The sequence below is a fragment of the Lissotriton helveticus genome, chromosome 10 (genome assembly GCF_964261635.1).
Source record: "Lissotriton helveticus chromosome 10, aLisHel1.1, whole genome shotgun sequence".
Classification (NCBI taxonomy): Eukaryota; Metazoa; Chordata; class Amphibia; order Caudata; family Salamandridae; genus Lissotriton; species Lissotriton helveticus.
Genome location: NC_136071.1, coordinates 806,690,127 through 806,702,477, shown reverse-complemented (window position 1 = coordinate 806,702,477; position 12,351 = coordinate 806,690,127). Strand labels below are relative to the sequence as shown.

The window sequence follows — 12,351 nt, the reverse complement described above, 5'->3', positions numbered from 1 at the left end:
TGCGAGCTGCTAGTAAAGAATTGTACGAAAAGCGTGACAGCTGCATTACTTTTTAATACTGTGTACTCGTTTTTATAAATTTTGCTTGGGCTTGTAATTTGGTGATTTTAATGTGCTTACCGACTCACTGACACCCCTTCACACTCTTCCAGTCTTTTCTGCTCCATCCAGCTGACTTTAGAGCCGGTGGCAGACGGGGGTGGGCGCCATCTTAGGTGGGGGTGAGGCAGCGCTCTAGTCGCGCCGGCCTCCCACCCTCCTCCCACCACATAATGTGTTGTATCACCAGACGGCGCAGCGGGCTGGCGCAGCGGGCGCGCCGGGTGCGCGCCGAAGCCGCGCCTTAGCCAAGCCTGTCTGCGCCCGTCCACGACCGGACACGGCCCAGGGCCATAACCCCTGGTGCTGCCACTCTAACTCAATGGAGTAGAGACGACCTTGTAAGTTTTTCCACTATCACTTGTGTCCCCGGTCAGCATAGCATAAACACAGGGAAGTAAGGAGGGTGTAGACACTGCGAATACTCATTTAAAACAGCGATAGAGGATACAAGGGGTAGCCCCTCATTATCCTGCGGCCTACTTAACGTGAGATCATTACGCTGCCACAAGTTTGACATCAACGATCTACTCGCTGAGAGACAACTTGATCTGTTATTTCTCACGGAAACTTGGCTAGATGCTTATTCTGACCCGGATATCATTCAGGCATTACCGGAGGAATACTCGATGGTGAGATTAGATAGACCGAAGGGCAGAGGGGGGGCATAGCTATTGCCTTTAAACAGCAGCTTGCCTGTCATCTAGAATTAGTCCAAATAGCTGGAAGCGAGGCCGGCGCATTCTCCATTAAAATTAATGGGGGTATCACGGTTAAGGGTTATTTGATCTATCGTCCCCAGGGACCCTTGCCAAGGTTTAAAGATAACCTCTTAGAGTGTGTTACGGAGGCAGCGTTACGGAGAGACAAGTTTCTGCTCCTTGGCGACCTCAATATGCACCTAGAGGATCAGAAGGGTAAAGGAGCGGTTGAGTTCCAACAAGACCTACAGGCCTTACAATTAGAGTTAAAAGGTCAGTCTCCGACACATCAGCACGGACACTTGTTAAATCCGATATTTGCAAACTGGGATGCAGTCGCAGTGGCGCGGCCTGTGCCTTTCCCCTGGACCGATCACTTCCTGGTGCCATTTGTATTTCAGCTCCCAAAACACAAGGAGACAGACAGTACCCCCCTCAATTACCAAAGACGGAAATGGGCCAAGTTCTCTCTGTCAGAGTTTATTATGGCTCTTACCGCGGAGGGCCCTCCCGGAGGTACTGATGCGGAGACAGCTAATAAACTACTTAATGACCGCATCACGGCTGCCCTGGATCGCACGGCCCCTCTTGGTCGGGCGAAGGAGGGTGGCCGGAAACAGAGAACGGCACCTTGGTTCAACGAGGAACTGCGTGGAGCTAAGAGGGACTGCAAGCGAGCAGAAAGGCAGTGGAGGGTAGCCTATGACAATCAGGCAAGAGAGAGATATCTCGTAAATAGACGGGCATATCACAACCTGATCAGGACAGTGAAAGCTGCCCACTATGCCGACAGGATCCTGGGTGCAGAGAACTCGTCGAAAGAGTTGTTCTGTGTTTACAAATCCTTAACCATCCCCAAGCTCTCAGCAGGTACGGAGGACTGCTCAGCAGACACCTGTAATCGCATTGCAGAATATTTTAGCGACAAAGTAGCCAAAATGTATTCGGCATTCCCTGCTCGACCCTCTGCAGGAGGTGAGATTGAAGAATTAAAAAAAGAGGCAGATGACAAGGACCTGCTGCTCAACCTGACCTGCCCTCCAGCAGAAGATCTGATCAGAATATGTAGGTTAGTGAAATCAGGCTCTCCACGGGACCCAGTATCTCCTAAACGGCTGGGGGATAGTCTGACGGCACTTGAACCTTATATTAGACATCTGCTGGATGTCTCTTTCAGGTCCAGCAAGTTGCCTAGGGAATGGAAACAAGCCGTGGTGCTCCCCCTTCGTAAGAAGCCCAACATCAGCCTCGAAAAGCTGGAGAATTTACGCCCCATTTCCTTACTACCTTATTTCTCCAAAGTGGCAGAGAAGGTGGTTAATTTGCAGTTAATGCAATTTGTGGAAGATACCAACCTTCTACATCCCACCCAGTTTGGGTTTCGCCCACGGCACTCGACAGAGTCAGCGCTCCTTATGGCATCTGAAACCATCAGGCAAGGCGCCGATGAGGGCCATACCATGGCCTTGATTCTTCTGGACCTGAGTGCAGCGTTCGACACTGTAGCACATTCCACCAGGCTACAGTGTCTGAACAAAGGAGGGGTAGGAGGTGCAGCGTTAAAGTGGTTCCAATCGTTTCTGGCTGACCGCGGCTTCCAAGTCAGACAGGGCGACTGCTACTCCAAGCGAGTAGCCTTGGACCAGGGAGTGCCGCAGGGCTCGTCCCGGAGTCCTACCCTTTTTAATCTGTACGTTGCCCCGGTGGCCACCATAGTGGAGAGCCACGGTCTGCGCTTGGTGTCATACGCCGACGACACGCAGTTGGTCATCTCCCTATCACGCGCACCCAGTCTTGCAGCGGACAACTTCAGAGCATGCATGCAAGATCTCGCTGCCTGGATGTCCGCTAACTGCCTCGGAGGCAAGACTGAGGTGCTGGTGGTGCGTGGAGCCAAAGCGGCCTGGACGTCGGCGTGGTGGCCACCCTGCCTGGGTCCGGCACCAATTCCCTGCCAGGAGGCGAGGAATTTGGGTTTTTGGTTTGATACCAGCCTGACCTTCGGTCCCCAGGTTAACCGAGTGGTTGGCACTTGCTTTGGGATACTTAAGTCTCAGGAAGGTTCTGGAGCTCCTTCCCATCAAAGCCCGCCAAACACTAGTGCATGCACTAGTAACGTCCAAAATGGACTACGGCAACCTACTCTACCTAGGGACTCTGGAGAAGAATCTGAGTCGCCTGCAGGTCTTGCAAAATGCCGCAGCCCGCCTGGTTCTTAGACTGCCCAGAAGATCAGCGTCTAAAGCCGCGCTCCAAGCCCTGCACTGGCTTCCGGTGAGAAGTAGGGTGGAATTTAAAGCGCTTTGCACCTGCCATCGTATTGTCAATGGCAGGGCACCTCGGCCTCTGCAAGGCCTGCTGACACGATATGAACCCTCCCGCTCCCTTAGATCTTCTGGTTCAGGGCGCCTGTCCATTCCCAAAGTGTTCAAAGCTCGGATGGGCGGCAGATCTTTTAGGTATCTGGCAGCATCGAGCTGGAACAAACTCCCCACCGCGCTGCGTCTGGAACCCTCAGAGTCCATCTTTAGAGCGAAGCTAAAGACATTCTTGTACGCCCGGTAGCTGCCCCACGCTCAAGTTCTCTCCTTTGCTAACTCTCGCACCTCTCTTAGCGCGGGGACACGCCGTTGTGCGTCACCAAGCGCTTTACAAGACTCCCTATTATTAATATTATTATGATGTTGAGGTTGTGCTAGCGTGCGATGGCTGCGAGAGGTTTCATGTAGATGTTGAAGAGGGTGGGGCTGAGTGAAGATCCTTGCGGGACGCCGCAGATGACTTCGGTGGCCTCGGAGCGAAACGGGGGGAGGCGGACTCTTTGTGTTTTTCCGGCGAGGAACGAGATGATCCACTCCAGTGCCTTCTCTTGGATACCGATGTTGCTGAGGCGCTGGACTAGGGTGCGGTGGCAGACCGTGTCGAACGCAGAGGAGAGGTCCAGGAGGATGAGGGCCACTGTTTCCCCCTTGTCGAGCAAGGTCCGGATGTCGTCGGTGGCTGCGATGAGGGCGGTCTCGGTGCTGTGGTTGGCTCTGAAGCCGGACTGCGAGGGGTCGAGGGATCCGTTCGTCTCGAGGAAGGCGGTCAGCTGTCTGTTGACTATCTTCTCAATGACTTTAGCAGGAAAAGGGAGGAGCGAGATGGGACGGAAGTTTTTGAGATCGGTGGGGTCCGCTGTAGGTTTCTTCAGGAGGGCGCTGATCTCGGCGTGCTTCCAGCTCTCCGGGAAGGTGGCGGTGTTGAAGGAGGCGTTGATGATGTTCCGGAGTTGGGGTGCGATGGTGGAGTCGGCCTTGTTGAAGACGTGGTGTGGGCAGGGGTCGGTCGGTGGTCCGGAGTGGATGGTGTTCATCGTGCGGGCTGTGTCTTCGGTGGTCACCGTGGTCCAGGTGCGAAGGGTGGCGGTGGAGGGCGTTGGTTCGACGGTTGGGTGCGTGGGTGGGGCGCCGAAGCTGTAGTGGATGTCGGCGATCTTGCGGTGGAAGAACGAGGCGAGGGAGTCGCAGAGGTCTTGTGACGGAGTGATGTCGTTGGTGCCGGTGCTGGGGTTGGAGAACTCCTTGACGATAGTGAAGAGCTCTTTGCTGTCGTGGGCGTTGTTGTCCAGTCGTTCCTTCAGGTATTTCTTCTTGGTGGTGCGGATGAGCTGGTGGTGCTTGCGGGTAGCGTGTTTGAGGGCGGTCATGTTGTCGGTGGTCCGGTCGAGGAGCCAGGCTTTCTCGAGGGTGCGGCAGTTCTTCTTGGAGTCCTTGAGGTCGTCGGTGAACCAGGATGCCTTCTTGCTTCTGGGTCTGCTGGGAGGGTTCTTTAGTGGCGCAAGGTCATCGGCGCAGGCGGTCAGCCACTGTGTGAAGGTGCGGGCTGCTTCGTTGGGGTCCGTTGTGTTGGCGGGTGGGCTCTGGCTGAGGGAGGTGGTGAGCTGGTCTGCGGTGATCTTGCTCCAATTCCTGTGAGGTACCTGTTGCGGGTGGTGGTGGGTTGTGGATCTTTTGAAGCTGAAGTGGACGCAGCTGTGGTTGGTCCAGTGGAGTCCGGTGGCGTGGCTGAAGGTGATGTACTTGCTGGAAGAGAAGACTGGATCAAGCGTGTGGCCGGCGTAGTGGGTGGGGGTGTTGACCAGTTGCTTGAGTCCGAGGTTGGCGAGGTTTTCCAGCAGGGCGGTGGTGTTGCGGTCCTTGTTGTTCTCCAGGTGGAAGTTGAGGTCCCCGAGGAGGATGTAGTCAGTGGAGGGGACGGCGTGCGGGCTGATGAAGTCTGTGATGTCTTCGCTGAATTGTGTGCGTGGTCCCGGGGGTCTGTAGACGAGGGTGCCTCTGAGGGTCGTCTTAGGGTCGGTGTGAATCTGGAAGTGGAGATGTTTGGCTGCGGCGAAGGAGTCGTTGGCGTCGGTCGTGATGCGGATGGTGTTCCTGTGGACGATGGCGATGCCACCTCCGGTCTGGTTGATGCGGTCCCTCCTGATGATCTTGTACCCGTCCGGGATGGCGATGGCGATGTCGGGTGCAGAGGAGGCGTTCATCCAGGTTTCCGTGAGGAAGGCGACGTCCGGTGATGTAGCGTCGAGGAGGTTCCAGAGTTCCACGGCGTGTCTGTGGACGGAGCGGGTGTTGATCAGGATGCACTAGAGGTGGTTGCTGCTGGTGTTCTTCTTGGTGGGTGCGGGGCATGTTTGGAGGCAGGTGAACTTGCAGGTGCAGCAGGTGAAGGGCCCGTGGGTGCGTCTCGGGGTGGCTCAGCAGCAGGCGTGGGTCTTTCCGGCATTGAGTGCGTTGAGAGTGGCGGCGTCGTAGGTCAGTCGGGTCGTCTTGCCTCGGCGGGGAAGGCCAGGGGTCCTGGCGCTGGGCGCGGGCCAGGCGCAGGCCAGGCGCGGACGGGCGCAGACGGGCTTACCTTTGGCGCGCCTTCGGCGCTCAATCGGCGCTCCCGCTTCGCGCGTCCGCTGCGCGGTCGCTCTGGGGGCGTCATAAGTAAGGAGCCGGGAGGGAGGAGCAGCTGGGTGGCGGGAGCGGGGCGGCGAATGGAATCACAGGGGGACGGGGCCGCAGGGAGGCAGCGGCGGGAAATTCCAAGAAGCAGCGGGCAGCGGGAAATTCCCAGGAGCAGCGAGCGAAGGAATCTGCAGGCAGGAGGCGGCAAAGGCAGGCAGGAGCGGCAGCAGTGAGTGGGACGACCAAGCGGTCATGGTTGGAGTGCTAGGTTTTTTTGAAGGAGCATTGGGGTCCCAAAGATCCAGGAAATGTTTTATTGTAGAATACAATTTTATATCCATTTCATGAAACAGTAGTCAAGTTTTCTGAGATCACTTTGATTTGCTTGTCACTCTGAATTTACTATCTGGTTCTTTTGATTCTTGGGCCTTCTGTCACTTCCTGAATGTTTATTTGGAAGAATTTGTAAAACCTAACTATTTAAAATACTGTTAACATACAAACTAAGAATACTCCACATAATAAGTTGTTAATTTTACTTGATATGTACTTTTCGGAACCATCCCTTTTGAAGTCCCATCAGTCAGTATAATGTCTGGTGTAGGCCACCAGTGCTTGTGCAAGTTACAACATGGTGACACAACTCGTGCATTTTGTTCATAACAAAAAAATCCATTTGGCGAAGTTTAGGATTTCCAAGTATATGTCTTCGACTGATTTATAGACATCTGTGTGGAAAAAAGGCTTTGTGAAATCCAAGAAAAACATAATTTGAAATCCTGAGTGGGGTCTCATTTCTGCTTGCTTACATTTAGGATCTTCCTTGTAAATCATACTATGATAAAGTTAATACTGACTATGCTAATAGTTATTTTTTTTCAGCAATCACAAACTGGTTTTCAGATGTAATGTTCAATAGATTTTAACTAATTTATTTTCCTGAACTTCTTTACTTCTTTTTTCTTAACTCTGATAAAAATATGCAGGGAAGGCTATTACAGTGCTAGTTGTTGTGGGTTACTGGTCCACAGAATGGTTTGTTTGATTTGTGCCACATTGTTTGTTTCTTCATTATGTAGTAACATAAATATTTGAATGCGACATGTTACTGAACCTTTCAACTCAAAAACCGGATGAAAGTGCAACATATCTAAATGTCTTGCTCCCTCAGCTACAACTTAAGTGATATGCTGTGACATCTGTAAGCGCATAACGAGGATGGCATCATTTTCTTGTCTAGTGGCATAGGGAACCCCCCTCCCCCCACTCACGCAACTGCAGTTGGGGTTGCTACTTGAGTCCGATGGCCTGGCAGGCTGGATCCCAGTGAAAGTGTAAATAGTGGTTGTTGGGCTCCCTTAGGACTGTTAGTCATAAGGACTCTCCTATAGGTTTCCCAGAATGCCATGACAGAACTAAGAGGTGGAGTTTGAGGGTGTTCAGAAGAGCTACATTGATCTAAGGAGGAAAAGAGAAATTATAGAAATTAGAAGGTGGGCAAAAAAAGAGAGCCGAAGAAAGTATGGAGACTGACAAAAAAAGATGCACAAAAAGAAAAAAGAAAATGTAGAAGAGGGAAGCAGGAAGGAAACCCCCCTAAAACACTCTGTGTAGATCAGCAACAGCACTAGGTTGAACAACTGCTATTACAGACATGGGCATGTAATGAATTGGGCTTCCAGAAATTATGAAATTGTTTCATGTCACCAGGTTTGATGCAAGCACCTTATGTTTCTTTTCTTAGATCCTTTGTTAATCCTAAAATAAAGTGAATATTTTAGTCAAGGTGATTACATGCCAAGGGGACAGATCTTGACTATGTATATCCTACGTAGTGCCCTCATGATTGTGTTTGTTTGTGATAAACGTAAAATATTTTCTATTTTATTTAGGCTCCAGTTGGTTGCTGACTTTAAAACACCCTGACTCCAGAAAAATATTTAAACATTGGCCTAAATTGCACTATATGCAATTTTGTTTTCTAAGATGCATGCAGCTAAACATGTCAAATGCTTAGTCTCATTTCACAGGTTAATTCAATTTTGTAATCTTTTTCAGCCTTCTGCTAAGATTCACAGATGATACGTTTGACCCTGAACTTGCTGCAACAATTGGTAAGTTAGCTTGACCCATTTTGTGGTATGATGCTGAAGTGTTTGAGGATTTTGGGCCTACAAAATGATTATGCATGGCAGACGGGAAGGGGATCTAGAAGACTATTTTGCATCTGAGCAGTTCATTTTAAACCTATGCAACTAGATAGCCATTACCCTGCATGATTACATTCTACCTTTTTCATCTATTTGGCGCCTATGTCCTTGTGCAACATTGCATGTTTCAGTGTTTGACTTCCCAGCTTTATAAAATGTATACATCATGGCTCAGTGCACACAAAGACCGGTGTTTAAGGCCTTGCACACATCAGTGTAGGCCAGCGTTTCCTAAAATGGGGGGTTGTGAGCAAAATTTTGGTGAGTCTGGAAAACCCTATTTGTGTAAGTAATCAGATTTTGAAATTGATATGCAATAATAAATGGAATTTTTTTAAATTAAAAATGGATATATTTTAATAGATGCATCCTCTTAATTTTTTGTTTGATCTGCTTATTGACAATTGATATGTAATGCATGTTACAAACATACACAATATTGGTAAAACCAGTAGGCATTTTTCAGGAATCAAATTATTTAAGGCAATATACCGGTATATGAGCAGATGGCATATACTCTGCCCTGATCCATGCATCGTAATAACTCAATACAGCATATAGATATTGTAGCTCATGGCTTGTTACCATTTCAACATATAAGCATATTACAGGTACCTTATTCACATACCGATTTGTTCCACATACATATTTCTAATGACTCCTTTCGTCAATGCCAAAGTGTCAGGGTTGATGATCAAACTACCATTTATATAGCAGGGAAATCTATAACGGCAAGTCATGAGAAACAGAGGAGGAAGCATGGTAGGCTAGGGTGGGGGCGATCCATGTCTGCTACAATAATGCCTTTTTCGCAAGTTTAAATGTGTCAGCCTCAGTATCATAATACTACATGCGGGTTCAGTGTGCTGCACGTTTCAGACCACAATATTGTCAGCTCACATTACAACCTATGTGCAGGCTAAATTAGTTAGTATTAGGAATGTCTGGGGTGTCGTCTGGAGGTATTGCTATTTGAAGCGCCGTCAAAATTGTGTTCCAGTCTGTTGAAATGGGGTACTTGCGCAGCTCTAGTATGTCTTCCCTTAGCAAAGAGACAGCCTCAGATTTGGTCCAGTTCAGCATAGATTGAGACCAGGCTTTAAGGGATGGGGGGGAGGGTGTTCTGCTTTTCATTGACGTGTGACGATACTTTTGGTCACCACTTAACCCAGGTCTAAAAATCTAGAGAAGGCTTTGTGTTTCTTATTTCTGGGAAATATCTGTGTAATGCAGGCCTCCCACGTGCTCGGCATGGCCCTATCGATGCTTGTGGTCAACAATTGAATCACTCGGTGCCAGTAGCTCTGCAGTTTGGGGCATGACCATAACATATGTAGGTGATCGGCGTCTATCAGTTGGCAACGTGAGCAACAAGCATTCACTCTATTAAAGTACCTATTGATTTTATCTTGGGATAGATTTGCTCTGTGGACTATATAGAATTAGACCAGCCTAAATCTTGCATTTCTGAGAATCTGTCTAGGCCTCCCCACCAACATGGTCCATTCTTTGGGTGTAAATGTAAATGTACAGGAATTTATATAGCGCAAATCACCGAGCGGTTTCTAAGCGCTTGCTTAGGGAACCCGTCCTGGTATTCCCCTGTGAGATAACCCCGGCAGGGTATCCGCAAGGTGAAAGCCAGGCATCCCGCCGCGAGGGGCCGTTGTGGAGATTAAGCAAGCTATTGCCCAGAGTCGCAGAGTGTGAACCCGTGAATCGAGTAGGCACCGGAGCGAGAATTGTCGAGTCCATGGACATTTTTAGGACTCAAGACCCCGCCGAGCCGGGAATTGAACCCTGGTCCCGGGCTGACCTCTGCTTCCAGGTCTGCCTCTCCTAACCAGTGAGCCACACTTCTCCACTGTACATGGTCGCACCAGATCCTCCTCCCATCTATTACGCAAGGGCGTTAAGTCAGTCATCGTGTGTTTGCAGATTGATTCTGCAAACCATTTGATAAGGTGGCATCCTGTACCCATCACGTGTATATACTGCATCAGGAGATGCGTCGCGGGTTCTTGCGAAATATTGCCCCAGTGACGTCCCAGTGTGGCCATCCAGGAGGTGTGGTTTAAGAATTGTGCAGGAGGGACGCCGTCTTCTTCGGTCAGGGAAAGGAAAGGCCTCAACACACCCTCCACATATAGATCTCTTAATGTGCGAATATTTGCTTCTTGACAGGCTGAGTTCTGCAGTTACGACTCTGCCACCCCCTTTCGGCATTCCTAGTAATGGGATTGTGGGCGCATATGTTGTGACATGTCTAGTAAGATGCAGAGCTCTATGGAAGCATTTCTGAGCTATCTGTACCAGGAGGGGAAGTGATGTATGTGGCCTAGTGCATGGGTGAAAGATAAAAAGGAGTCTGGCCAACGTGTATGGGGTACCACATTCTGCCACGTTGGTAAGATGTAGTTCCGTCACCCATTTTGCCACCCATTGTATTTGGGACGGCAAGTAATAATGTTCCATGTTGGGCAGCGCCAGCCCACCTTGTGCCTGGGATAAGTATAATTTAGCAAGTGCCACCCTGCAACACGTAGTGCTCCATATGAGGTCTCTCATTATCCCCTCCAGCGGTCGAAAAAATTACACTTGTAAATATATCGGAAGGTTTGCGAAATAATACAGCAGTCTGGGCAGCATCACCATTTTAGTAAGCGATACCTTACCTGCAACAGAGAGGATGAGCGCTTTCCAAAATTCCATTTGGGATCTTAAAGCTGTAATTGCTTTAGTCAGATTACCATCCAGGAGATCCTAGTCAGGGTGATAAATTCTTACACCCAAATACCGAAACACAGCTGGTTGCCAGGCCACTAATGCACCATCTACCACCAAGTGAGGGGCATCTGCGTTAAGGCTAAAGGGAAATAAACACATATATGCAACTACTTCATGTCCACTAAAGCTAAGTGGGTCACAAAAGTGTGTTGTCCTAAAAATGTGGTCATGATTCTAAAAAGTTTGGGAAGCACTGGTGTAGACCACATAGTATATTGCTACATTTGTAATATTTTATCAACCTTCCTCCTGGCTGCTGTTTCAAATGCTTCCCAGCCATCCACTTAAAAATGTGCATCTTACCTTTAACGTTCCATGTACACCCACATCCCCATAATGTAGGGTGAAAATACATCAGCTGTGTGAGGCTAGGAAAGAGGCATGCACAATACATGACTATAAGGTTATTCATAGTAGAGTTTTTTGCGTGCCTGATGCTCATCATGCTGCAAAGCATGGAAGGGTACAGGCTTGAGAGGCAAGGACAAGGATTGCCAGAAGTGAAGTGACGGGAGGATCTGACTACTCTAGATACATTCAAAAAGATGTGCTGCTGAGATTTCTGTAGAGGATCCATCTGCCACGCATAAGGCCTGGTGCTAACAGTGTTGAAATTCAGATATTCAGGTGCCATAAGATGCAGTATGTGACAAATTGTGGCAAACAACCTCTCTATCCTGAGTCCCAACAATAAAATGCGAAGAGTCCTAAGGCAAAGGCATGTTATTAACAGAAGTTCAGGAAAAAACTTACTCTATAGTCTTTAATTCCAATGTTCAGGGGGTGAGAAAAGACACTGGTTGTTACAAGGCTTTTGCACTTGACCAACCTCATGCAACTCCATTACACCACCTCTTCGGAATCGGGCCTTTTAGAAATGATCTTTCCACTGTCTGTGTTCATTCTGCCTTGTCACCTGCCTACGCCTTTAGCTGTGAGGGCTCTCGCCCTTCTGAACCAGCACAACTTTCCTTTGATATTACACTGATTTGCTTACCTCAGGCTGTATCTGGTATGAATCGGATAATCACCCTATCTACCATTACTCACTAGGCCTACATTAATCTCTGAGTCACAGTTCAAACAATCTCTGTTGCATTATCTTTAACTGAGCACCCTATTTCTGATTGCTTCAGTGAAGAAAAGTACAGAGTTTGCTTCAATGGGGTAGATCAAAACTTCTCAGTGCCAGCCTGCTGAATTCAGGCCTTCAATAGTCCGGGAAGTTCAGACCAAGCAATTCCAAATTGAATGGTACTCACCTGTCACACCCCTATCCCTGTTTCAGAAGAATTGAGCTGCGGGACCTGCTATTCTAGCAGGTTAAGTAGAAGCAAAGGGCACAATCAAGCCACAGGTCAACAGGAAAGAAATGGCCTACTGCTGTTTATCTTTTAACTTCTGTGGACTCCACTGAATCACTACTGGATGCCAAGGACCCTGGCATAAGCTAGAATCTGATAGACTACTAACCGCAGATTCCTTAAAGTAGAATTATCCCCAGGGGTGAGACTGGATCTGGACGGGCTGCCGCGTCGTGGCGTTCTCCCCGGCGCCATCAAAAGATGGCTCCTTGCCGTCGCCGCGGCCTTTGCCAGAGGAACCACAGGTCCCCCACTCTTA

The 12,351-nt window shown here is 49.2% G+C and overlaps 1 protein-coding gene across 1 annotated transcript in view; it reads left to right on the top strand.

The window, feature by feature from the left end:
- RAB18 (RAB18, member RAS oncogene family) overlaps window positions 1-12,351 on the top strand; it is a 190,834-nt gene that overhangs the window by 70,264 nt on the left and 108,219 nt on the right. Inside the window, exon 2 of the mRNA XM_078663400.1 lies at window positions 7,790-7,845. Within this exon, the coding sequence (XP_078519526.1) occupies window positions 7,790-7,845 (56 nt within the window). The remainder of the gene's footprint in view (window positions 1-7,789; window positions 7,846-12,351) is intronic.